The sequence below is a fragment of the Felis catus genome, chromosome B3 (assembly GCF_018350175.1).
Source record: "Felis catus isolate Fca126 chromosome B3, F.catus_Fca126_mat1.0, whole genome shotgun sequence".
NCBI classification, from domain to species: domain Eukaryota; kingdom Metazoa; phylum Chordata; class Mammalia; order Carnivora; family Felidae; genus Felis; species Felis catus.
The window spans coordinates 34,016,421-34,044,030 of NC_058373.1; the positions used below are offsets into that span (position 1 = coordinate 34,016,421).

At 46.7% G+C, this 27,610-nt stretch overlaps 1 protein-coding gene across 7 annotated transcripts in view; it reads right to left on the reverse strand.

The window, feature by feature from the left end:
- Positions 1–27,610, reverse strand: part of THSD4 (thrombospondin type 1 domain containing 4) — a 576,883-nt gene that overhangs the window by 17,302 nt on the left and 531,971 nt on the right. For all 7 annotated transcript variants that reach the window (XM_023255096.2, XM_045059086.1, XM_045059083.1 and 4 more), the window contains 6 exons: positions 21,075–21,250; positions 18,587–18,683; positions 14,085–14,357; positions 7,676–7,805; positions 6,168–6,372; positions 5,411–5,584 (listed from right to left, as the gene is read on the reverse strand). In XM_023255096.2, the coding sequence (XP_023110864.2) occupies positions 5,411–5,584; positions 6,168–6,372; positions 7,676–7,805; positions 14,085–14,357; positions 18,587–18,683; positions 21,075–21,250 (1,055 nt within the window). The remainder of the gene's footprint in view (positions 1–5,410; positions 5,585–6,167; positions 6,373–7,675; positions 7,806–14,084; positions 14,358–18,586; positions 18,684–21,074; positions 21,251–27,610) is intronic.

A 27,610-nucleotide genomic window follows, 5' to 3' on the forward strand; every position in this document is an offset into this window, starting at 1 on the left:
CTTATCAAAATTTTCATTTTCTTTTTTTTGTACATTGCTGTCTAGTCTTGCAAAATCACAGCCTGGGATGAATAATCAAACATTTATATGACCACTGCTGGGCTGGGCCTGACTCCTCAGGGAGGAAACTCTTTGTAGCTTGAAGGGGATTAGAATATGCCACCCCAAAATATGCTGCTTTGACCTATTTTTAATTGAAGGTGATTGAGAAACATCAGATCCAGGAAGGGCTCTCTCTGCCTTCCCCCTTCCTGCCTAAAAGCAGTGCATAAGTTTCCTGTGAGAAATTTCGGCCTAGAACCAGGAAGAAAACATTTTTTGTTTTTGAGGGAGGGTACAGAGACAGAGGGAGAGAAAAAATCTTAGCCAGTCTCTATGCCCAATGTGGGGCCCAACGAGGGGCTCGATCTCATGATCCTGAGCCGAAACCAAAAGTCAACACCCAATTGACTGAGCCACCCAGGTGACCTAAAGAGAACATTTTTATAATTGCCATTGCGGAGCTAATGCCAAGAGGAATGTAGACAAACTTTACTAAAATAACTCTAATCCTCCATTAGTTTCCCCCATATATAGACAAACTTAACTAAAATAACTCTTATCTTCAATTAGTTTCTCCCATATATTTCTCAGCCACTTTTCTACAATTTACTGTCCTGGAAGCCCCAACGCCTTTCCTTGGTCTAGTCACTTCTTCAAAATTTACCACTCTTTGTTAAAATGGTATATAAGCCCTCAAGTCTAGCTGCTTCTTTGGGATTTTCACTTCTTTCTTATTAAGCTCCCTGTGCCATGTAAAAAAAAATTAACATTAAATAAAATTTGTTGGCTTTTCTCTTGTTAATCTGGCTTTTGTTAGTTTAATTTGCAGGCCTCCATTGCAGAACTCAAGAGGGTAGAGGAAAAGAGCCTCTCCTACAGGCTCACAAATGCTTTGCATGACTTATACTCTATCTGCACTGTTACTGGGAATTTGAGCTAATGAGTCAGTCCTTTTTACAAAAAATAAAATCTTTTCTTAGAGTAATTGGAATATTCTAGGCTAAAGGGGTTTTTTTGTTTGTTTGTTTCAGCTGTATATCATCTGGTCTCTTTCTTAGCCTCAAACACTCAAGATAGTTAAATCCTCCTGAAGAATACAAGGTGAATTGAATCTAAGTTATCTTCCTGTTTCAAACCCTAAGAATATTTCTTTCCATGTAGTTTCCATTTGCCCTACTAACTTAATTTCTGCTTTCCAAACCAAGTCATATACACGCATCTGGGAAAATGTCCTCAGACCCCCATGTGCTTAATTTAAAAGAAGAATGCTACGGGTTGAGCCAAGTACCCAATGAGAGAACATTACAGGGATGAGCCGTGTAGAGGGGCTTGACTTTAGCATACAACCGCAGCGAAAAGCACATTTCAACTTGAAAGTAGCTACCCACCCCAAACCTGGCTCAGGAAGTCTCTCAGCAGGAATCAGGGGGAATCATGGATCCCTACCAGGAAGCACAGACGACCCTTCAACTTGCACCAAAACACACCCACTCACTGTCCTTGAAGGATGTGCCTAAAAGGGCCAGATCCTCTTGGTAGTCAGAAAAGGACCTGACTCCTAACTGAACCTCTGGGCCGATAAAACACTGAGAGGCATCATGAAATGCCTAAACAGCCCTGTGGTGAGAACTTTCCTCTCTCTCCAGCTACAGCCGAAATGCTAAGGCTTGAGGGACTAAGAGGCCGTAATGGCTATTCCTGAACTTCAGGTTCCTGTATCATCTTCTGTAACTAACAAAAAGCTCAATGTTTTGTTTCTTCTCTTGGAAAATATCCTTAAGATATGAGGGTGGTGGACTTAAAAAAGTTAAAATTTTTTTTAAACGTTTATTTATTATTGAGAGACAGAGAGAGACAGAGCGTGAGCAGGGGAGGGGCAGAGAGAGAGGGGGACACAGAACCCGAGGCAGGCTCCAGGCTCCGAGCTGTCAGCACAGAGCCCCATGCGGGGCTCGAACTCACGGACTGTAAGATCATGACCTGAGCCGAAGTCGGACGCTCAACCGACTGAGCCACCCAGGCGCCTCCCCCCAATTTTTTTTCTGTTGTGACTAAATACTGCACGTGTGTTTAAACTTGTCACTAAAGTTTACTTTTTGAATTAAAAAGTCAATGATGCCGACGTCTCATAAGGTCCACCCTCAATTAAAAAGAGCTGCAAGGATATTTTTAAGGTGAGTCAGTGAGTCAGAAAAACTATATATCCCTGGAAGTTTAAGAGAAGATTCAGATGTGAGTTTACAACCTCAATTCAATCAGGTAGAGATTAATTAACTTTATTTGCAATCGGGCAATAGGATGTGTTCTGGATCCTTTAAGTGTTTGTAAACTTCACTCACACTTTCTCTAATCTCTCCCACTTGAGCTAATTAAATGGAAGCTGGATCTCATTCATGCCTGGCATTATTAAGTGCTCAACACATGTTTCTTCCAGTTGCAAAAAAAATTGCGTGGTTGAGACTACAGCTCAACAGGGTTGATTGTGAGACAAAGCCACTACTCACATGTGAAAGACTGCCACCAGCTGGTCATTCCTGGGGTCTGACCCTTTTTGTGAGGCTAAGTCGTGACTCAAAAGCCCACTCCAAGGTCCCAGTCTCATCTAGGTCATGGTTTTGAATATGTTATCCCTTAATGCTCATTCAGCAACGTTACCAATGAGGAAACTGAGGGTCAGAGAGCGGCTTGCTCAAGGTATAATGAGAAATAAGCCCTTGGGGGAAGTGATGCCACAGCCAGTGCACTTTCCCTAAAGCCACCTGCACCCCCTTCCCACTCATCTACTCCAAGCACAAACATTCAGGAATAATGACACGTTCTAGGGGTAGATAAACCAAATTTCTTACAACACAGGACTAAACTTACATGGCTTAAAGCATCTTTTCAAAAAAGAACAAAAAAGTTCTAACAGAAGAATGAAGTGGTCACCCCTTCCTCCATTTAGAATTTTAAGGCACGAGTTAGATCCATCAAGTACTTATGTTAAAATGCAAAGTAAATTTACATTAGAGGGAAATGTACAAGTCTTTTTTGGAGGGGAAATAAAGAATAGGGGTCGATTCGGTTATAGTAGACAAACAATAGCTGAGTCTAATTAAAAGTCATGCTTCAAAGGTTTCTAATGCCATCGACATGTTTATAATTAATACATATGTGAAAAAGGAAGGCTACCAAATTATACATATGTAGTATTATGATTTGTATCCTTCAAATATGAATGAGTACAAAAGAGATATGTATAAAGGGCGGCTGGGTGGCTCAGTTGGTTAAGCTTCTGACTCTTGATTTCAGTTCAGGTCATGATCTCACGGCTGTGAGACTGAGCCCTGTGTCGAGCTCTATGCTGAGCGTGGAACCTGCTTAAGATTCTCTCTCTCTCTCTCTCTCTCTCTCTCTCTCTCTCAAAAAAGAAAATTCTCTCTTTTTTCCCCTCTCCCCTGCTTGCTTCTTTCTCTCTCTCTCTGAAAAAAAAAAAAAAAGCTATGTATGTAAGGTATGTATGAGTAGGAAAAAGCTTGACAGTAGCTTTTTTTTAAGCTTACAACTCTTAAATTATTATCTGCTAGTGAAGAGATTATTGGTATACTTTTCTGATTTTTTTCATATTTTTTATAATAGTATATGTTACTGTATGACCAGAAAAAGTGAATGTTATTATTTTTTGTCCATAACTACATTAGCTCTTTAATTGGAAATACATATTATTTTTTTAAAGTTTATTTATTTTTGAGAGAGAGAGAGAGAGAGCCCACATGTGTGAGCGGGGGAGGGGCAGAGAGAGAGGGAGAGGGAGAATCCCAAGCAGGCTCCACACTGTCCATGAAGAGCCCGACATGGGGCTCAATCCCACAAACCTTGAGATCATGGCTTGAGGTGAAATCAAGAGTCAGATGTTTTGCTGACTGAGCCACCCAGATGCTCTGGAAATCCATATAATTTAAGTGAAAAACTCTGTGAGAGAAAATGTTTGCAAATGCACATTAAAAAAGCAGAAAATGGCATTTTTACTATTTTACTAAGTGGAGGTAAGTTATTAAGTGTGTAGTCATATAAGAACTTTGATTAAGGGGCGCCTGGGTGGTGCTTTCTCTTTCTCTCTCTCAAAACAAATAAGTGAACATTAAAAAAGGAACGATGATTAAATATTTTAGATTAAATATTTGAAATGCATTAGAAACTCAGTTGTCTTGCATTGCCTATCTTTGCATATAGCCTATTATTAATTACATAGTTTTCTGTAAATAATTTTCTTTGCATTCTAGAATAATGATTGATCAAGATGAAGCATTTCCTGAGAAAATAATTTCAGCTATTTTAGCCTTTACACAAGCATTCTGAAACTTTCGTTTGCTCTAGGGAATGTGAACCTTCAGAAAAATTTCTAAGTTTCTAGTCTGTTTGGACATACAAGTCATTGGATATTCATAGAAGAACTTATTACCTTGAGCACTGCATATTCTTCATGAGGTTACATACAATGGATTAAGGATTAAAAGGGTTTAAGTGCTCCAGACTTCAAGCTATTTTGTTCCTTTGTTTCATAACTTAAATTGGTATCATAAATTCTGTGTTTGTATCATAAACTTTTATATTATAGGACACCGATATTTTAGCTGAAGGTTTTATGTATATTTGACAAAAATTATTTTCATCTAACGTTATTAAAATTTTTTTTTCAAGTTTATTTATTTATTTTGAGAGAGACAGAGACAACGTGAGTAGGGGAGGGACAGAGAGAGAGGAAGAGAGAGAGAGAGAGAGACAGAAACCCAAGCAGGCTCCTAGCTGTCAGTGCACAGCCGGATGTGGGGCTTGAACTCAGGAAACGGTGAGATCATGACCTGAACTGAAACTGAGTCAGATGCTTAACCGACTGAGCCCCCCAGGTGCCCCCATCCAACATTATTTTAAAAAGTCTTCCCTACAGAAAAGTGAAAGCCCAGCGTCATTCTTTTTATTCATCTGCTTGTGCACTAAATTTGCCCAGTTTTCTCTGAACACAAAGGAGTTCTGGGATGGCTAGAAATCCAATAGTAAATTCACTATTTAATATTCATTGGGGTGCAAAGGAGAACTAATATTCTTTCACACCCAGTGCTCCCTCTTGGAGCCCCTCCGTCTTCGTATAAGGATAGAAAGCCTGCGAGAGGTCGTCTCTGGGCCTTTTCCCCAAAGTCAGAAATTACCCACATAATTTTTAGTAATCCTAGTGATTTCTAGTAAGTCTAGTAACTTGTAGTAAGTCTCGTGGTTTCTAGTAAGTCTAGTAATTTCTCGCGGGCGACTTGTCTTGGTGGTGTTGGGGCGCCCGGTAACACGTGGACTCTGGGCCCCGCTCCAGAACCCAGTGTGCGGCCGCCATGCTCACCCTTTCACCCCACTCGGTGAGGAACCAGCTCTTCGCGCAGGGCCCCATGTCGCAATTCTCAATGTCGTTGGGCCGCAGCTTCATGTTGCACTCCTCATCATCAACCACGTCCCCGATGTTGCTCACACACTTCACGTCTCGAGTCCTCTGTCCCACCCCACAGGGCACTGAGCACTAAAACACAGCAAGATCACGTCAGTGGAATGGGTGGTGTTACCTCCCGGGGCCTCTCTAGCTGTGGTGCCCTCATCCTGGTCACCTGCCACCTGAGCAGGGGACCCACTGTGTGGCTGAGTTCCTCTTTCCCCCTCCCCCGCCACGCAGTGCTGTCCGAGGGGAGGGGGATCCCAGCCCTGAACACTTCACAAGTTTTTTCCCTAAGACCTTCTCGGATGTCCTGCCTACTCTGCTGCTCTGGGCCTCAGTTCTGTCATCTGTAAAACAGGGGCGCAAGACGGGAAGGACCTGGCTTCTCATGACACGCGAGAGCGATGAGACGCGTATGCACGTGACTCGCGTGGGTTCACCCTTCAGGTTGGCCGTGGGTGGCTGGGACACTCTCCCAAGCCATCGGTCTATTCTGTGGGTTGCACAAAAGGCCTTCCGGAACCGCTCGGGACGGGTTCCCTCCAGGAGACCTCAGGGCTGTCCTGATAGGTCTCGGGGCGGGGGCGGGGCGGTGGGGTGGGGGTGGGGAGGCAGTGAGCGCTGGCGGGGGGGTAGCGCTGGAGCGGCGCCCCGCCCCGGCCCAGCGTACCGAGGTCCAGTCTGTCCGGATCTGCCACTCGCTGCAGATCTTGAGCTGGCAGGTGCTGGTGGTCTCGGGCTTCTCCAGGTGCTGGCAGCGGTAGGGCTGCACCGTCAGGCTGCGGTTGGCATACACCTGGCGGCACAGAACCTGGCGATGCTGCATGCCCAGGCCGCAGGTCTTGCTGCACTCAGACCACTCTCCGATGTCCCAGCTAGCTCGGGAATGACAGAGAGCGACAGGGACGGGTCAGCGTCGGTCCGCAGGAAGACAGCCAGACCCCGCCCGAGCCAGCCTGCACGGAACCGTCAGAATCCTTCCGGGTGAGGCTCGTCCTAGAGCATTCTTAATGGTCGGCCCAAGGGCCATCGGGCTCGGTAAGGGAAAGTAACCCACTTTGGAACTTAGAAATCTTATTCCAGTATTCCTTTTTTTTTTTCTTTTTCTAATTACTCGTCAGTTTCACAATCCTCTCCTGTCCCCTTGCTTTGTCATTCAGTTAAATAAGACATGGGGCGGGGCGCCTGGGTGGCTCAGTCGGTTAAGCAGCCAACTTCGGCTCAGGTCATGATCTCAGGGTTCGTGAGTTCGAGCCCCGCGTCGGGCTGTGTGCTGACAGCTCAGAGCCTGGAGCCTGTTTCGGATTCTGTGTCTCCCTCTCTCTCTCTGACCCTCCCCCATTCATGCTCTGTCTCTCTCTGTCTCAAAAGTAAATAAACGTTAAAAAAATTTTAAAAAATAAATAAATAAATAAATAAATAAGACATGGGCGCATGCTCATTACCTATGAGAATGTATCTGTTACTTTGAAGATTACATTTGGACCCTTCTTTTTTTTTTTCCAATGTTTATTTATTTATTTATTTATTTATTTATTTATTTATTTTTGGGACAGAGAGAGACAGAGCATGAACGGGCGAGGGGCAGAGAGAGAGGGAGACACAGAATCGGAAACAGGCTCCAGGCTCTGAGCCATCAGCCCAGAGCCCGACGCGGGGCTCGAACTCACGGACCGCGAGATCGTGACCTGGCTGAAGTTGGACGCTTAACCGACTGCGCCACCCAGGTGCCCCAACATTTGGACCCTTCTTAGGGCCCTTCCCCTGTCCTTCCTTCTGCAAGTGTCCTATTTATCATTCAATAGCCAGCCCCGGACCTCTCCTGAGACTCTTTACCCGACTCTTCCTGGCTGGTGTCTTTGTGACTCGCGTTATTCTGTGTACACAGCTCACCTACCACACTGACCACGCTGGACTGTAATTCTCTGCTTCCCTCTCACCTTTCCTCGCCAGGCTAAAACGTAATTGCTCCTAATTACCAAAGGCTGGCTGGTCAGGGCTGCAAGTTAACTGTGTGCATCCCGAGACAGGTGCGCGTGTTAAACAGCCTGCAGCTTATGCACAGACCAAGTCTCATGTTCCTAAGTCAGATGTACACAGATTTAAAAACTGGATTGTATCTGCGACTGAGGTCCTATGACCCGACAAAAGGCCACCTGCACCAAGAGGCCATCTTACAAGGCTGGGCAAGGGAAGATGTTGCAGGGTTCCTCCTCAGGGGTCGGCTTCATGCTGGAGTCACAGTAGCTCTCGGGAACCTCTTCGTGGGTGTTTCTGTGTACACAGCGAAAAATCGGGAACTGCGATCCTGCAAACACAAGAAGAACTTCTGAGGGACCGTCCTGCACACTTGAATTGTGGAGATGCACAGAGATACCCAGGTACCGATGAAGAGAGGCCACAGAAACGGAACAGTCCATACGCACACACACGGGCCGCCAGGCACTGTGGGTGCAAAGAAGGGTAGGAATAGTCACTGCCCTCGGAGAGCTTACGATCTCTTTGCGGACACGGCTGCTAGAGGCAGGCAAAAATAGTTTTCGTAACAGTTCAAGATAGCACTAGGCAGGAGAGAGATTGTGAGCACTAGTAATAACCGTTTGCAGGTTTTCTGGAGACATCACAGAGAAAGGGTCCCAGAAGCCCCAGCTGGATCCTAGAGAACGGTTGGGTTTGGGCAGCTGTGTGCACATGTGTCTTGGAGGGAGGGGGCCGTCCAGGCAGCTGAACGTGTGCCTGTATGATGAAGAGGCAGGCTGAAGCAGAGAAGTAGGAAGATTTAAGACAGGCTAGAGGAGCAGCTGGCTTCCCCTTTGTAAAGCATCTCACACATTCCCCGAATAAAGTACTGATCCAATGGTATTTTTAGGTATTTGAGTGGATGTCTGCTTCCCATGAGACAGTGAGCTTCTCAGAGACAGAACTCATTCTTGTCCATCCCTGTAATCCCAGTACCTAGCAGAATAACAGCTGCTCAATAAAAATGCTGAATGGCTACTTATCAGAGACCTAATATTTGTTTTTATTACTTTGCTACAAATAATCATACTAACTTCCTCGGGGTTTTTGTTGTTGTTTTGTTTTAAACACTTTTTAAAAAAAGTTTTTATTTATTTTGAGAGAGAATGAGAGAGAGAATGGGACAGGCAGAGAGAGAGAATTCCAAGTGGGATCTGCACTGTCACTGAGGAGCCAGACTCGGGGCTCAGAGTCACAAACCGTGAGATCATGACCCGAGCTGCAACCAGGAGTCAGATGCTCAACCGACTGAGCCACCCAGACGCCCCTGTTGTTTTGTGTTAAATACGCAGCTGAGTTTCACTGGCTTCATGTGGATAAATCTGTCTTGGAGAGAAAGTCAGAATTTTTTAAGTGAGATCTGTCGCTTTCAAAAAAAGCCCTTTCAATTCTGCCTTCCTCTCTCTGCTGCTCCCTGGTGGCAGCCCTGGAGTATTACTAGTGAAGGTGTACAAAGAGAAATGTCATCAGGCCAAGCAACGGTCTGAAAAATAAGATGCTTCTTCACAAATAATTGCCTGTTCCCTCAGCCAACCCCCAGTCGAGGCCACTACACAATTCCTGCTGGGCAGAACACTATCACTTATTCTACAGCTCTGTCTTAGCTCTGTTGCTAACTGGCCAGGCGTTCAGAGTTTCTGAACTTCCAACTTGCTACAATTTAATTGAAACTGGAGGGATAACTTTTAACATAAAGGTCGCAATATTTCATCAGCCGTGAAAAGTGTGTCAATGCTTGTTTCAGCTGATCTTGTGTGATGACCCAGCCAGAGGGAAGTTCTTGTAAGAAACTCGACAGTTTGTAAGACAGTTCTGAATCTGAAATGGTCATGTGTTTCAAAACCACTCTGCTAGTAAACATTTCTAATGCGGCTATTCCTTGAGACCATTATTTAAAATCATGTCTCAATTAAGTATAATTGTTAGCTCAGTAAAAAAGCAGTACTGACTTTTCCCTTAAATTAATTTAATTAATAGGAAGCAAACAATTTTTGTGGAATTGAGTTTTGTCTAGTGACATACCTGCTTCCTTTAAGAAGAGATTTTTAATTAAATTCAACGAACATGAAGCACATCGTGCTCACTTCACAAAGATGAATAAGATTCCATTCATGCCTTGCAGGGTATCCATTTGGGACCCAACTATTAAGGGATTAAGTAAAAATCTTATTATTTATCCCTTCGGACCATGTGGGTCTAACTTTTCTGCTAGCAAGTTTGTGAACTGCAAAGCAAAAGTAACTATTCCAACCACACGGCACGCAAATGAGGGGGCAATTTAATATCTTCAGCTAGAAGGATGCAGGTAACCATAGGAATGCTCTGTGCCTCAGAGAGATGGGTTCTGCTTAGGGCTGTTAGCACATGGCCACTGCCTGCCTCCCCCAACCCCTTACGGCCTTTACAGAGCACTTGTCCACCATTCAGCTCCCGTGTTCCGTCGAGGACATGGGTTCAGAGGCTCTCTCTCTCTGATGGTGAGAAGGCACCAGAGCTCTAGTGACTCCAGGGACCACAATGGTTTCTTTCTTTGTTGATCTCTGCAGAGAGGGGGACTGTCACTCAAAATGGCACCTGGCCATCTCTTCACTGTACAGCGTGCCATCCAATTATGCCTCTAATTGCTGGCAAGCAAGAATGGGGTGGTGAGGTCAGGTGCTGGCTGGGCTTCAGGCAGCAGGGAAAATCCGGGATCGTTTTAGTTGGGTTTTGTGTTGTGTGTGTTGATCAAAACAGGACTCTGTTATCCTGGAGGAGGGGACGGTGCCGCAGGTAATCCAAAATGAGTAACTGAGGCAAGTCAGTGAATTCAGGGGACAGTATATAGAGGCCGGTGAGGCACTGTGGAGAGAGGGACAAAATACGGAGCAAGAAAAAAATTAAATCACCCTAGTCGTGGTACCCTAGGAATCAACGGGGCCAAGCCAAAATTTTGACCAGAGGTCTGGGCAAAATGCTGGATGGAGTACAAGCCATCTGGGACGCTTGGGGCGGGGCCCTTCTCTGTGATGGTGATATCGTGATGCTGAAAGCATTTCCCCAAAAGGGAGGTTTTCACACGAGACGTATGGAAACGTGTGGTCTGGTGAGCTCCACCAGGACTGGAGGAGGTCTGTGTAGGGACAAGTGGTGAGGTTGCAGGGGGCGTGGATTTGTGTTGTGCATAAAAGAGCTGGGCGGCACCAGTAGGCTCAGAAGGTCCTGGTCCCAGCACATCTGTCACTACTGCTGAGCAAACCACTGCCGCATCCACGCTGCCTCGTCTGTCCTGCAGGTGTGGCCACTGCTGCCGGGAGCAAACCTTCCAGGGAGCCAAGGGAGGGGCACCCCCGGCTGCTGCCATTTGTCACGAGGGAGAGCAAAGGGGCTGGGAGTACAAGTTGCGGGGGTGGGGGACAGTGCATCTCTGCTTTTGTTTGATTTCCGAGGCACGTCTTCCGTGTCTCTTTGACTGGACAAGCCGTGCTGTTTATCAGGGTAAAGAAGAGAATGCACACGTCATCCCGGGCATCCGAGGGGCAGATGACGTGTGTATATGTGTGTGTGGATCCACAACGCAAAAGAGAAAGACTCTATTAAGGACATTAAACAAGATAATATGGAAATCTAGAGAAAAAGACTCTTCAGTTTCGAATGCATAAATCCACGCTCTTCCAGCTACGGATAAAACACAAGTAAGGCAACACTAGCCTTGCGTATCTAAGATATAATGAAGATGTAAAAGCCACTCTTACACGCTTTCTAAAAGCTGTCTACACCCCACTTGAGATGTGGTGACAATATATTCGTTAATTCAAGAATCACCTGAGGGGTGCCCCCGTGCGTGCTTGGTACGATCCCAGGTGCAGGCAACGCAAAGTGTGTGTACATGCGGGGGGACCGCTAGGCCACACGGAGCTGGGACAAAAACGTGTCCCGAATTGCCGGGAGGTCCCATGGAATAAGTGGGACCTTGCAGAATTGGGAAGGGCTTCCCAGAGGAGATGTATCTGTGCTCAATCCGCAGGTCTAAACAGTTTGCTGGCTCCATACCAGAGAATAGTAAGGGAGGCAGATTTTTTATCTCCGTGCGGATCACACAGACTGGGGTTGGCTGGGGGGAAGATAACCAGAATCTTTGGAGATGGGGTCCCTCCATCATGCCTGGTAGAGAGCAGATAAGAGACCTGTTGAATGACCACCAGGGTAAGTGGCATCTATTCAGTGAACACAGGACCGTGTGAGCAGCATGAAGGGGTAGCTGGCAAATGGCACAGCTATGTCCTTATCCTATTAAGTCCCCAAGGCAAAACCTAAAGGTCTCTGGACAAGGCTACATCTCACCCTCCTGGAAAGGCTGGGCCAGGCGATCTTTACGGACGTGAAAGGGAAGAGAATCTCCCATACGTGCCATCCTTGATATAAAACCACATGACAACAATTTTTATTTTTATAACTTTCCCTCGATTTTACCTAGCGCAAATGTAAGCAGTTCCTCTAGTGGGTACCATACCAGTAACTACAGAGTATTTGGTAAGAACACATTTGGACCCTGAGTTCCTACGTCACCTGCATTTTGTACTGCTCACCTCTTCAGATTCATGGATGGGTCCTCACTAAAGTGGTTTTGGCCTTAATGTGTAATCATCTCTAGCTTTCTGCCTCGGTTAAGACACATTCTATAGGCATTTCATTTTTCCTCACAGAGCTTGAAAAAGAGGTTAGCCCGGCGAATCTCCAGCCCACCTTCTTTGCACATCAACTAAGTAAAAGCATGATAAAACCTGCACAATACCAGCTCCATAAATCAGTTCTCCGGTTGTCGGTCATCATGGGACTGGTGGGGTTCCAGGAGGGAGGGGCTCCAGCTCCCGTGAAGAACACCCAAATCCCATTCTCAAAAGCCACTAAGCCAACGTGCTTGGGAAAAAGATAAAGGCTTTGAGGCGGTGGCCAAAGGCTTTTCCATGCACAAATTCTGTCAAAGTTTCCGGATTTTGTGCCTTCAGGTACAAGCCTCTTGAAGAAAAGAAAAAAAAAATGTCCCCAAACCAATATTCTCACTGTGTCAGTTTCCTGTCCGCAGAAACTTTCTGAGATACAGCCTCCCCGTTTCTGTGGTAACCTCCCCTCAAAGCACAGCTCTTCCAGGGTCACCAATAGGACTTCATGACAAACAGAAGGCTATTACTATGCATTTGGTATCCCTGCAACACAGTTCCTGGATGGTCACAGGCAAATCCTTGCCCTGGGGATCTAGGCCACCTTGAAACTGGGAAACAGCATTCATTTCCAACCAGGTGCCACAGGTTTGAGAAGGGGTTTCTGGACACCACATTCCATATCTACCTTAGCTTTGGGGCTTTCCAGGAAACAGGGCCCTGGATCGCCTTCACAGTTCAGACCGAGACTGATACTGACCCGCTCGCACACAGCCACGCTTTGTTTTGAGCCTATCACGACCAGCTTTACGTAAATTTCACCTGCACACCATCCACTCTTCTCCCCAGTCCTGTAACTCTTCTCTTTTCTTTGGTTTAGGGAGATGCCCCGTGTGCCCTCTGGTGTGCGGTCTCCCTTCCTGCAAGGAGTCCACAGAGCTGGCGACGTTGGGCTGCAGGCTTGTCCCTGGGGTCTCAGCCGACGGGATCGGGATAACGGGATGATACAGGATGAGGATTTTACAGAAAGGAGAGAGCTGTGAGTGCTGGTGAGCCTGAAAGCCAGCTAACACCTCAAGCCCAGTCAGCATGCTTTTTTCTGGAATCTCAGATGTGAGAATGAGTTTTGTCTGGTATTTGTGTGACCTTACACTTTGTGAGCACATTCTGTGGCCATTAATGAGTGTGGCATGCGGGAGAGGGTTAACTCAGGGTGCTCAGACCCTGCACACTCCAAAGAAAGGCCCATCTTCAGGACCGGCCCCTTGAGCCCGTGGAATATCCGGCTGACAGGGGTGTTTCTCTATGTCTTGGGACCACGCTGTATCAGTGTGGCAAGAGAGTTTATGCCAACAATGAGATTCGGGTGAGTGCCTGTTTTTCTGTGCCTGAGGTCTCGGGCCATGTCCTGTCTCTCAGTTTGACTTCTGGGTGCCAATGTCGGTAACGTGGGGGCTACGTGCCTATGCGACTGAGCCACAATAAGCCCCCTGGACACCAAAGCTCGAGGGGCTTCTCCGGTTGGCATTACTTGGCTTCTGCGGTCACCCCTCATTGCTGGGAGAATTCAGTGCATCCATATGCAACTGTCTTGGGATGGGACACCTGGCAGCCAGCCCCTGGTTTCTCCTGGACCTGGCCACACGCGCGTTTTCCCTCTGATGATGCCCGTCTGTATCTTCTCACTGTAAAAGTTGCAAACCTGGCAGCTTCTCTGAGTCTTGCATGTCCTTCTTGGGGATCATCAGGCTTGGGGGGGGTCTTGGGGAGCCTCAACACAGCGTCACACCAGTGACCAATCCCACAGTCAAGCTCAAGGAGGGGAGGGTTTGCCGCGTGCCTCAAGCCCAGCTACGCGTTCCTCACCGGGGGGCGGGGGCGGGGGGCAGGGATCTGCGGACACCCTCCCGGCCCACACTCGAGCTCACCTTTCCCACAACTCGTTGAGCATTCTGTGGTCCCGAGCTGCTTCCAGTTGTGGTCCCGGCTTCGCCGTGGGGACTGCGGTGCCGCCGGCACCAAATCGTCCGGTCGATGGGGAGAAAAGCCATCGGGATGCCTGACTGGGAAGGCCTGCGCTGATCCTGAGGTGAATACTTCAGGTGCCCCACCATCTCCTTCCTTCTCCTCGGTCCTCTCTTTCTCTTCTCGCTCCTCCTGGCTCCTCCCATCCGTTACCAGCTGGCCGTTGAAGGGCTCTCCTAGGAGAGGCAGGTGCACACACAGAAGAGAGATCGGTCTGGACACTGAGTCCCACGGAGGAGATCCCTTCAACATTAGAAATTATGCAGAATGCCACCATTTCTAATTCACAACACATGTGTTTAAAACATGCAGATGCTCATTTCCCCAATATCCAAACCATTATTAAAAGCGAATGAGAGAAAGACGGATGTCTCAGGAGGAGAAGCAGGCAAGGGCCAGGAAGAGGCAAGTCACGTAAAGAGAAATGCAAACAGCCAAAAGTCACACAACAACGCTCAACTTCACTCATAGTTCAAGAACCACACGCGAAAACAAAAACAACCACCACAACGTTATTAGCCTGAGTAAGTATCAGAAACTTTGGAGACCCTAAAATCCCTAAACCCCTCATGGAAAGTACAGGGAAATACACCGGGGAAGGGGAGGGTAGGTAGCCACACATTTTTGGAGGGCAATTTGGTCACATCCACCCTCGCTTTACACGCACGTGCCTCCTGACCTAGTGATTCAGTTTCTAGGACCTTCATCGTGCAAATGTTCCCATTCTTTTGCATAAAGCCACATGTACAACCATGGCTAGTAAAGCGTTATTTGAAATAGCCCACCAGTGGAGTGGATTTAAATGTCCACCAGGGTCCTGGTTAAAAACCATCAGGCTACAACCATGAATGGATGCTAGGTTACCTTTTTTTTTTTTTTTTTTTTTTTTTTAAGAATGGAACAAAAAAAAAAACCGGAGAAAATGTATGTTGTGATATGGAAAGATGACCGATCTGTTGTTGGACGAGAGGAAAAAGCATGGCAGAGTTTAGCCTGCATACACATACACGCCGAGGTGTGGCCGGACACCTCCGGAGATTAAATCTGCTTTCTGCCCCTTGCATCTGTTCCTCCTCCTCTCCCAGTCCAAGTGGCCAAGCCCTTAGGTTTTCTGGCCTTGGAGTTTTGCAGGAGAGAGAGTACAAGCTGCTGAAAGTCAACAGCTCTTCCTTCCTACAGTGAAAGCCTGAGTTCTCAGGAAGGATAAGGAGGCCCAGATACCCAGCCAGTCGAGGGAAAAGAGGAAAAGAAAGGAGGGAAAGGTGGAGAGCATTTTTTTGAGAGACACAGGGAGAGGGAGAAGTATTTCCAAGGCGAGGAGAGGGTGGAGTCAGGGGGCTGGGGCTTCCTGAGCACCGCAGACCTTACTCATGGTGATCCTCACTCCTATCAGGGGTGTGTGGGGGGCCCCCATACGGATTGAGATCGAATTTTCTACAAGTTTCAAATAGGTTTGCAGTTGAGGTGAGATCTCAGTTAGACTTCTGGAAAAGCCCAGCATGCAATGTCCCTTGTACACTTGGATTGCAGGCAAAGGTTCCAAGTGGCTGTAAGCGTGTTTCTATGTGCACAGGAAAGGGCTGTGTGGAATCCCACCAAGTTGTAAAGAGATATTCCCTCTTGGGATGGGGTGGGAGGGATGAGGTCGGGGCATATTACCTTTTCTTTTTTTTCATAGACCTTATTCTTTTTTTTAGAGCAGTTTTAGGGTCACAGCAAAATTAAGTGGAAAGGTTCCATATCCTCCCTGGCCCCACACACGCACAGCCTCCCCCATCAACATCCTGCACCAAAATAGGACAGCTGTTGCCATCCACGAACCTGCATCGACACACCATTATCACCCAAAGCCCATGGTTTACATCAGGGCTCAGTCTGGTGATGTACAATTTACGGGTTTCGACAAATGTGTAGTGCTATGTACCCACCATTACGGTAGCATTGAGAATAGTGTCACTGCCCTCAAAATCTTCTGTCTGCCTATTCGTCCCTCCCTCCCCCTTTGCCCCTGGGAACCTGTTTAACGTCCTCATAGTTTTGCCTTTTTCAGAATGTCGTACGGTTGGAATCATGCAGCGTGGAGGCTTTTCAGATCGACTTCTTTCACTTTAATAATGCGCACTGACCTTTCTTCCACGTCTTTTCATGGCTTGACAGCTCATTTCTTTTTGTGCTGAATAACATTCCACCGTCTGGAGGTACCAGACAGCTTATTCATCCATTCACCTAACGAAGGATCTCTTGGTTGCTTCCAAGTTTGGCCAGTTATGGAGCACTTGTATCTTACTTTATATATTTCTATTTTGACCGAATATTGTTCAAGTTCGATACAAACTAAGGAGGCAGATCCCAGAGTTACTGTAGAATCCGGTTAAAACTTAGGGCTCTCCCACCCTTCACCCGTATTTCTTATTTAGTTGGCTACTTAAAATATTTCATGGCTTAAATTATATGCAGTTTAAATCAACAGAATCAAGACTAGTCATCCCGCTATAAGTGAGACTAAAATGCTACCAGACAAAAACATTTTAAAATCATTTGCGTACCTCGCATACACTGGGCACCGTGCCGGGATGGATACCTGATATTCAATCCTTTCCCACTGCCTGTCGCCTCCAAAAAAATCCTGGGAGTGTAGGGTTTTTTCCCCTCACCATTTTGTAGACTGGGGATGTGCTCAGAGAGTTCCTGACTTGTCTGAAGCAAGCCAGCAGAAACCAGCAGAGCTGAATTTGAGTTCATGGAGGGTAAAGCCGACTCCCAGAATGCCCCTCCTCACCAACTTTCTACAACTGACTCCTTCTGGGCCTGCCTGTCCCAGGCCATCAATCCCATGCTACCGATCAGCTGAGACTCATCAGGCTTGTTATCGGTCATCATCACCTTATATGATTTCAAGTAGTCTGTCCAATTGCCTTATCGATCAGCATCAGACCTCAGTAACCTCAATATTCTGCCATCTGCACTTGGTTTCTCAGACTATGTGTCGTTCCTGCTGTGCTGATTTGCCGTTCGGACAACACGGGCACCCCATAGGCTGGGCACACACCCTGTTGTCTCCATGCAGCCAGGTGGTTTCTGCCTGACCTGTGACAATCAGATAACCCGGTTATCCATCTGGTGGGCTGGAGAAGGATGGTGGGCCGGGCCTCCTGTGCCCTCACTTCCCAGGACAGTTGTCGGACCAGGTAACTCAAAGAAGCGTAATAGTTACACAGTCACACAGGCTGGCCTGAGGTCCCTGTGGGACCGGGGCAAATAAGTCAATCGAAGCTTCCACTTCCTTACTTTTAAAATGAGGCTAATAATAGCACCTTCCTCTGAGCACTATTGTGATAATTTGATGAGTTAATCTGTGTGAAGGGCTCAGCAGTATCTGGCACAGAGCAAGGACTCAGTGTGTGGGTGATGATACCATTAATATTTATGCAGACCTTCCTGTTCAAAAGATGGAAAAGAAAGTCTCCGTTTGGGTGGTGGGCTCCATTATCATTTGGTAAAGAAATATCTGTGGAGTCAGAGGGCTGCCTGCTGTGTCTATCAGCAAAGCCCACGGGAAAGAGGTAGACAGCTAGGCATGAACTCATTATTCTTTTCTTATAAGTCAAAGCAGTGTTGACGGAAGCAAAGGTGACCAAGAGAAAAGGCATGAAGTAGACAGAATAATGGCCCTCTGAAGATGTTTGCATCCTAATCCCTGGAACCTGTGAATATCTTACCATATATGGTAAAAGGGACTTTGCAGATGTGAGGAAGTTAAAGATTTGGGGATGGAGACTTGTCTTGGATTGTCTGGATGGGCCCGATGTCATCATCTGCATGCTCACGAGCAAGAGGCAGGAGGACGAGAGTCAGAGACGGAGATGTGATGACGGAAAAATGGGGTCGGAGCCCAAGATCCGAAGGTGCTACTCAGCTGGCTTTGAAGATGCGGGGGCCCAGAAGCAAGGAGTTCAGGAGGCCTCTTGATGTGGAAAAGGCAGGGTGACAGAGCCCCCTAGGGCCTCCCATAGGAGCATGGCCCACCGACACCTTGGTTCCCGCCCAGCAAGACCCGTTTTGGACAGATTCTGACCTCCTGAACCGTGTGGTGGCAAATTTGTGTGGTTCTGAGTAACTAAGTTTGCGAAAATTTGTTAGGGCAGCTGTAGGAACCTAATATGAGGTGCTTCCAAATGTCGAACTGGAAAGATAGATTCAGGATGTCCACCTCATTTTTGAATCAAGTGAATGAGACACACTCATCAGCAAAGGCTCAGACAAATAGTAAAGCATTCTCTGAGATTAAGTGCGTGCCCATGGGTTTTCTCCATGTTGACTGAGAGACACAAGGGAGATGCACAGGAAGAGACGGGGGGCTTTAGAAGGAAATAGGCATGCTTGGCAGAAACACAAGAGATTTTACCTGGTCTCCTGTGAGGAGGCACCTGGGGGCTGATGGCGTTGGTCCCCATGATGACGTACTCATAGTGGACTCCCGGATTAGGCTGCTGGTGTATCATCTGACAACACAAAGGTCAATGTCACTGCACTGTCACACACACCTTGCCTGTGGGCCAAGTTTCCGTGGTATAAATGGCACTATCTGTTAATGAGTGGGTTGATTCAGATCTAATCATATTAGTGAACCTGTGGCAGATTAAATGAAAGCTCTTCCTGGATTGTTTTTTGTTCTTTGCTTTTGAAGAATGAAGAACTTGGAAGAAAACTAGGGGAAAGTCAAGATTTTATACATTCCAAATAGGAAGATGGGACCAGTGGTAGCAGAATCTTTCTGTTGGCTCTCAACCGTCTTATACCATAGCTTAGTTTGTGCTCAGTGCTCTCAAAATAGCCCAGACAGCCATGTCTACGCTACAGGGGAACACATCTGAACACTAGGTGGCGAGAGAAAATCATGCAAAGAAGAGCCAGCCGCCTTGGGCAGAGCCAGCCTGGCATCCCTGAGGTTCCTTCAAAGAACCCTATCTGGCCATGAGGCTGGCTCAGGAAAGGTCTGCCCCACCCTCTCCCTCGTTCACGCTCTGGATCTCATCCCCTCTCATCCATGGAAAGCTCCAGAGCCACAGAGAGTTGGGGGGGCGGGGGGGGGCAGGAAAACAGGTGTAAGGCAAGTAAGTCTCCCTGGTTCCTGTTCTCTCAGGAACCAATGACAAAAGCAGGATATCAAGCAGGAAGCAGCAGAAGTCAGGAATTAAACACCATCTGGGACAAAAACCACAAAATCAATCAGCAGGCCTTTGCAGAAAAAATCCCTCCCTTTTGGCTTTGGAACACAGAGTCCTTTGTGCCTATGGCCTTCCTGGCGAGGGGCAGGGCGCTGGGCTAAATGGAGCAGCAGAATGGGAATCCTCAGTGTAAATACAAGCCAGGCAAGGAGACACTGTCCCTACTGCTTTATAAAGGGGCTCTCCTGTTGGCCAGTTGTATACCCTAGAGCAAGTCCCATGGTCTCACGGTTTTTGATTTCTTCATCTGGAGCAAGAGGTTAGAATCACAGCTATCTCTTGGAATCTTTAAGCCACAAGCATCTCGGAGTCACTCCTGCATGGTGGGACCTGTTTTGTTCATGAGAGTGTCCATTCTGCCCGCCATCACCCCTTACCTTCTTCCTACATGTGAAAAGGGGCCTCCGTTCTACAATCACCCGTGGGAAGGCAGACATGAGAACCACTGACCTCCCTACACCCAGGAACCATGGCGGTGAGCACAGAGCCCCAAGGGGGGAAGTGGGGTGACCTCTGTTTCCCACCATCTACCCCTAATTCTCTCGTTTCTCTTTCCACATAATTTAACAGTGGGTCTGAGGCTGGAAACCCTCCCTGCCTCCCCCATGCCTCTTCTGCATGAGCATTCTGCCAGTGCAAACCCTGTCCCATTTATGAAATTATTGTTGGCCACCGAATCCCAGACCACCCACACCGGGCCTTTAACAACCTGGGTTTTTACCCCTGATGCCATTGGAAACTTACCCAGAGTCCAACAACCAACTGGACAGTCTTAAAAAAAAATATTCAAAATTAACTATAACAAGGCTTCTTTTATAGTTTCTAGTCTATGAGCCACTAGGCCCAACAGGAATGAACATGTAACTGTACAGCTGGAGAACGAATATTTATAGAATCCTAAGACAGCAAATAGCATGTAGATTAGCATGGCTTTAGAGATGGGAAGAGAGTACAGGTCTGTGGCTGAGCTTGTCTTTATCAAAACCTGATTTGAGTTTTATGTCTTGTCACCTTTTTTATTTCCTGAGTGTTTTAAGAAGACTGGATTTTAGTGGTTTCTTTGAAAAATAAGGACCATTTTATACTCTTGGGCAACCTAATAATTTAGTTTCTTGTAAAATAAATCCCGAATTGTGTCTTCTGTAAGGCAAGGAACCTGTAGTAAACGTCTGTATTGTTCCTTCAAGCTTTATTGCACATCGTCTGGAGTACTCTGCAGTTCTCGTTTCTTCCTTTGCTTTCATAGAATTTGAAGAGGGCTGGGAACTTGAGCGGTCTTGTCTTGCCTTGGGCATTTGCTTTCTTTTGCCATAAAAAGAAAACATGCCAAATTAGCATTAGGAAAAAAGTGCCGGGAGCGGAGCCAATGCTCATGAAATAAAGGGTATGTTTTGCCTCTGATTTGGTTCAACAAGTAAAAATGGTTTTAGGGGGTCAATAAACTCTGAGGGTAATAAGCATCTGGCAGAGTTTAAGGTTTCTATGAGCTAGGTACATTCAGAGGTGAATGGTGGAGGTGAACGCCAAGCATTTAGGCACCTCAAAGGCTCAGCTCAAATGGTTTTATTGAGCACAGGCAATGATCTGTTGCTTATTTGCGCTCAGGGTGGGACTTAGAAGAAGCAAGATGCAAAATTCAAACAGTCCAGAAACATCCAAACTCACATAGACATCCAAGATCTCATTAGTGGGGCCTTCGGCCAAAAAGGATTCTCCAGCGGTGCTCGAAATCTCATTTGGACGCTTGTAGGTGAACATGGTCCCTCCGCCTTCGTATTTTCCTGGCCGGTCAATTGCCCAGTTCCCGTTGATGATGGAGCGGCCAGAACGACTTCGCAAAGCTGTCGAGAAAAACGAGACGATTCCTCGGGTAAGGGCAGGGTGTGCACAAGAAAGTGAAGTGACCCCACGTCAAGTGTTCCATTAGGACCCACTATGTGCTAGGCACTGATCTAGGCCCTGAGGGAGGTGAGGCATCTAGATCACATCCCTTCGGGTTTCTTCAACTTCTTGGTTCACTTCTTCAACCCATTCAATGCCTTCCACCCCTTGAACTCAGGATAGAAAAGAGGGGCAAGAGTAGTCAGGAGAGAAGAATGTGGAAATAGACAGGGGGGTGGGGAAAGTTAGAGGAAGAAGAGAAAAGGATGGGAAGGGAAACCGTAGTATATCCCATTATCTAGGTGAGAGGTTGCACATTGGCAGCCCGTGAGCTGATTTTGGCCCACAGATAGGCTTAGTTTGGCCGTCATAGTGTTTTGTTTTGTTTTGAAATAATTGAACCCAAATTCAATTTGGGTTCTGTAGCTTCTAGCTTCTCTTGTAAAACAAGAAGACATGTTACCATTGGCTCTACAATCTGTCATGGCAGGAACCAGCTGGAGCTGAGGAGGACCGCCCGTTAGATGGGGTTTGTGTGCTCTGCTTTGTCCTAACCCTCCACTCCTTAATACTCCCCCACGCTGAGGCTGAGTCTCAGTGTACTGTCCATTTATTGATGGCTATGGGTTATTTATTCCATTTATATGATCATGCCCGCATTGTTATTTGTCTTACGGAAATAGAAACTTGCTCATAATTCTTTCTACTTGTGTGTCTACTAAAAGTGACAAAACTAAAGATAGGTCAAGAGGGTCACACGATTCTCTCCTACCTGATCACCTTCATTCATTTGTATGACCTTCCTGACCTCTGTGGGCTTTTGAGGCTGGGAGCCATGCTGACCCTCCCACATACACGGTTAAAATTAATCCTCATGACACAGCTAAGCAGGCGCATGTCCCCGTCAGAGCGTTGATCAGGGATGGGGGGGAACTTGTTCAAGTTGGCGAAGGTGAGAAGTGACAAAACTGTGTCTGTGCTCAGGAGGGGAGGTAAGAGAGGAGAAGAGCGGCAAGGAACAAGGTGCTTGTGTTTATGAGAGGACAAAGGACAGCATGTGAGAGCTGACTTTCCTCCCTTAGGGCATCTGACACCATGAAACTCAGAAGCCAATGGTGGATTGGGTTGAAAGGAGACCCCGTGGTAAATGTCATATACACAGTGGGCCTGTGATGGTCACTGGATCTCTGTACCCTCACTTTCACAGACTTACTAAATTTAATTTTGTACAATGTATTATGGAAAAATTTATATAGAAACAAAAGCAGTGAGAACAGTATAATAAACCGTATACCCATCACCCAGCATCAATAATTATCAAGTCATGGCTTATCCTGTTTCCCTCTGCAAATCCCGGACCCCCTTTATCCTTATATTTTTCAGGAGGTGTCTCAAAAATATAAGGACTCTTTGCTTCTTTTTTTTTTTTAATTTTTTTTAACGTTTATTTATTTTTGAGACAGAGAGACACAGAGCATGAACGGGGGAGGATCAGAGAAAGGGAGACACAGAATCTGAAACAGGCTCCAGGCTCTGAGCCATCAGCACAGAGCCCGACTCGGGGCTCGAACTCACAGACCGCGAGATCATGACCTGAGCCGAAGTCGGCTGCTTAACCGACTGAGCCACCCAGGCGCCCCAAGGACTCTTTGCTTCTTAAACACATTTTCAGCAGCGTTTCTACAGTGGGTCTCTTGGGTCCAGCAGAGTCAGGCTGCTCCAAGGGGTGGCAGAACCTCCTGTTTAGAGGTGGGTATACCCCCATTCTCCCCACCCGGCACAGTCCATCCCCGGTTGGCTGGTTGCCATGGCTACAGGGAGACCACACCTGTGGAACACCGAATACCAAATTATAAAATCAATTCAGCTTACTGAGTGGCAAAGAAGGTCAAGAGTAGAGACTAAGGAAGAATAAGTTTAGAGCTGTTTTCTCTCAAAAACCACACTTGAAAGTGGTCCATATTGCCTCTCCATTTCCTCACTTGCCATTCACTTCTCAACATCTCCAACCTGACTCCTGCCCCCACTATGCCACCGAAACAATTATAATTAATGTCACCAGGACCTCCATGTTGCTAAATCCAATGGGCATGCTCTAGGCCTCCCCTTGCTAGATGTCTCAGCAGCATTCGGTCCTACTGGCCCCTCCATCCTATTGGAAACATTCTTGGTCTGGGACACCACACTCAGCTTGCTGTCCTCCGGCTCTTAGGCTGCTCATCTGTTCTTTCATTTCTGTGTCATCTTTCTCTACTCAGCTACTGAATATTAGCATTCCTTGAGGATTAAGAGTAGACCTGATTTGGGTGCCATACTTTCATGGGCAAGTACACCGATGCCATGGCTTTAATTACTGTATTCCGTTGGCTTCCAAATTTCTGTTTCCAATCCAGACTTCTTTCTCTAACTGCCTACTTGACAGCTGCCTTCAGATGTCTGAACTCGCCCTTGACCTCTTCCAGCATTTTCTCTGTCAGTAAGTGGTACTACCATCCGCTTCATTAGAAATGGAGGAATTACCCTGGACAACTCTCCCTTCCTCCTCTCCTGTATCCAATCCATCATCAAATTTTACTTGACCTCCTCCATATTTCTTGAACCCATCTACTTCTCTCCATGTCCACTGCCATTATCCAGGGCAAGACTACCACCAGATCTCATCCAGACTAACTCAAAACCTTCTAATTGGTCTACCTAATTTCCCTTCTTCTCAGCCAGAGTAATCTCTTCAGAATGCAGACCTGACCATCAACTATGGCTCAACATCCTTCAACGGCTTTCTATTTCTGTCAGGGAGGAAGCCCTTAATCCTTCATGGGTGACGTGGTCCACGGTGAGGTGGTCTAGCCTCATTGTGCACCACTTTTATTCTTCTCTCTGTTCTCTGCTCCCTGGCCTTCTTTTAGCTCATCTAATACCTCATGCTCCCTCCACAATCTGTTCCTTCTTCTAGAACGTTTCTCTGAACCCCAAATCCAATTTGTTCTTTAGATGTCAGCTCTTCCCCAACCCCCAGTCAGGTCTGTCTTTTCTTTCACATGTTCTACGAGATGCGAAAGCCTCTCATCCAAGGCACTTAACTCTGTACATACATCCATTCAGTGTCTGACTGGACTAACATTTGTCTCCCGGAACACTGCCGGCTCCAAAAGGTGTTTCCTCACTGTTACAGGTCTAGCGATCAGCAGAGAGCTTACCACCTAGTAGGAATCCATATTTGCTCAAGGCAAAGCTGGACAGCAGAGAAAGGCACCAGCTCAAAAGAAAGATAGGCAAGGAATGATCAACAGGCAATTTAAAGAAAACCAAGTCCCGATATTTCATAAGCAAATGAAAAGCTGCTCTGCCTTACTTGTAATTTAAGAAATGCAAATCAAAACCACGATGGGATATTCTTTTTTTTTTTTTTTTTTTAATTTTTTTTTTCAACGTTTATTTATTTTTGGGACAGAGAGAGACAGAGCATGAACGGGGGAGGGGCAGAGAGAGAGGGAGACACAGAATCGGAAACAGGCTCCAGGCTCCGAGCCATCAGCCCAGAGCCTGACGCGGGGCTCGAACTCACGGACCGCGAGATCGTGACCTGAGTGAAGTCGGACGCCTAACCGACTGCGCCACCCAGGCGCCCCACGATGGGATATTCTTGACCCACCAGAATGGCAAATGTTTGAAAACCTTTACTATTGCCGGAATTGGCAGGTGTGCGAGTCAGCAGGCATCCATAACATTGTTGGTGGGAAGGTAAGCCAACTCAACCATAGTGGAGGGCAGTTTGGTTACATTGCTAAAACCTTAAGTGCCTACACACTTGGCCCAAGAATTGTACTCGCATGAAACTACTTTGAGGGATATACTTTAAAAAAATTTTTTTTTCAACGTTTTTATTTATTTTTGGGACAGAGAGAGACAGAGCATGAACGGGGGAGGGGCAGAGAGAGAGGGAGACACAGAATCGGAAACAGGCTCCAGGCTCTGAGCCATCAGCCCAGAGCCTGACGCGGGGCTCAAACTCACGGACCGCAAGATCGTGACCTGGCTGAAGTCGGACGCTTAACCGACTGCGCCACCCAGGCGCCCCGAGGGATATACTTTTATAAGGACACAAAAGCGTTTGTAACAAGGATATTCTCTGCAGATTTTTTTAAATAGAGAAAACCCCCAAACAACCTAAATACCTCAATCCTCAGTAGAGGATTATTTACATAATTTGTCATACTGAATGTCCACGCAGTGGGATGCTAGGTGACCGTAAAAACGAGATAGGTCTGTGTGTGTGGGTATGAGAAGAACTCCGTGACAAATTTTTATTTAAACTTAAAAAAATTTTTTTTTTCAACGTTTATTTATTTTTGGGACAGAGAGAGACAGAGCATGAACGGGGGAGGGGCAGAGAGAGAGGGAGACACAGAATCGGAAACAGACTCCAGGCTCTGAGCCATCAGCCCAGAGCCTGACGCGGGGCTCGAACTCACGGACCGCGAGATCATGACCTGGCTGAAGTTGGACGCTTAACCGACTGCACCACCCAGGCGCCCCTATTTAAACTTTTTAAATGTTTGTTTTATTTTTGAGAGACAGACAGAGCATGAGTCGGGGAGGGGCAGAGAGAGAGGGAGATGCAGACTCTGAAGCAGGCTCCAGGCTTTGAGCTGTCAGCAAAGTGGGGCTCGAACTCATGAACTACAAGATCATGACCTCAGCTGAAGTTGAATGCTTAACTGACCGAGCCATCCGTTTTGTTTAAATGAAACAGAATGCAACATAGTGTGTTTGGTATGATCTCATTTGTATATACTTTTAAATAAAGGCATATACATAAAACACATATGCCCATGCATAAAGCTTTTCAGAGAAAGTCATAAAACTGTTAACATTTGGGGACAGGAACAAGGGTTTAGGTTGGGATGGGAGATGAGAAGGGAAACATTTATTTCCCATTTTATATCTTTTTATTACCATTTAGAATTTGTTTTACCATATGTGTATATTACCTTCTTTAAAGCTTCAACATTTTTCAGTTAATTTAAGGGACATGGTACAAGCAGAAATACTCCCGAGGGATATACATATTTTCCCCCTTTTTACTGGTTCTTCTTAAAATCTCATTCAGAGCATCCAAAGCTCAGAACTGATGTAGGTTCTGGCTAAGGTTTTATTGCTCTTAATGGCAATATCGTAGAAGAGGTTGTTATCCGGAAACCAAAAAGTCCATTAAAAAACCATCTGAAATACCGCGTAGGAGGGAACTGTGAGGGTTTCCCAGGAACTAAAACATGGGGATCCCAAATCTTTTTACCATCTACTACTGTTACCCCTGCCCCTGCTCTCCGGGTTTAGGTGAATCTTTCACCATATAATGGCAAAGCATTAAAAAAAGCCATGTGAGGTTTTTAGCAGACATGGGCCTGATTCCATATGCCCACAGGTTAGCTTCTGAAACGGTTCCAGAACTAGTCCCACCTGGGCTTGCATATTGAAAGCAGCTGCACCCACAGTTTACGTGCCTGTAAGCAGTTCCAGGGCTGCGTAAGGGTGTCCAGAACTACCCCACAAAAAGGTGCAGGTGACTCACGGCTCTCGCTGGCGGGTGTGTTCATGGAAGGTCAAGCTTTGGCGAAGCTTGTCGTAACTGTGTCAATAAGGGGAAACCTCCACTCTCGTTTGACATACGCCTTTCGTTCGTTTTAGCTGCCAACTCTGGGCATCTACGTCTGGCCTAAACTATCTGCGCCAACAAAGCCCTTCTCCAAGATTCACATAGGAATCGCTTATAGAACTAAGCCCTGCTTCTCAGGCACTTTATCCCACATTCTTAACGCCTGCTGCCGCTGGCCGAAACGCCAGGCCCGGCGTCCCAACAAGAAAGGTGGCCTCCTGACAGCCAACAGATCACTGCGAGCTTGTCGTGTTTCTCCCTTTGGGAAATGAGAACGGAGTTCCTCCTAACAAAGTTCCAAGCTTCTCGATGTTTCGGAAGTTCTAAGAAGCTGTCTGGGAAGTGGCAGACCAGGAGCAAGGACGAAAGGGTCAGACATCACCGGCCGCCTCGTGATGCCAGCTGGAGGTCTGCGGCCCTGCCATCGTCGCCCCAGTCTATGGGCTTCCACGGAAGCTCACGTGTGGGCACAAACCCAAGTGAGTCTCAGAATATGCTCGCTCATCTGGATATCCTGAAAACGGAACACACCTACTCACCTCGCACTACCACCTTGGAGGGGTCAGTTACATCCTAAGTGTAGCTTTCTTTATAAATTGAGCCGCCAATCCTAACAGTATCAGCAGTACTTTGTGCGCTGTATCCTAATGGAATTAGCAGTTTC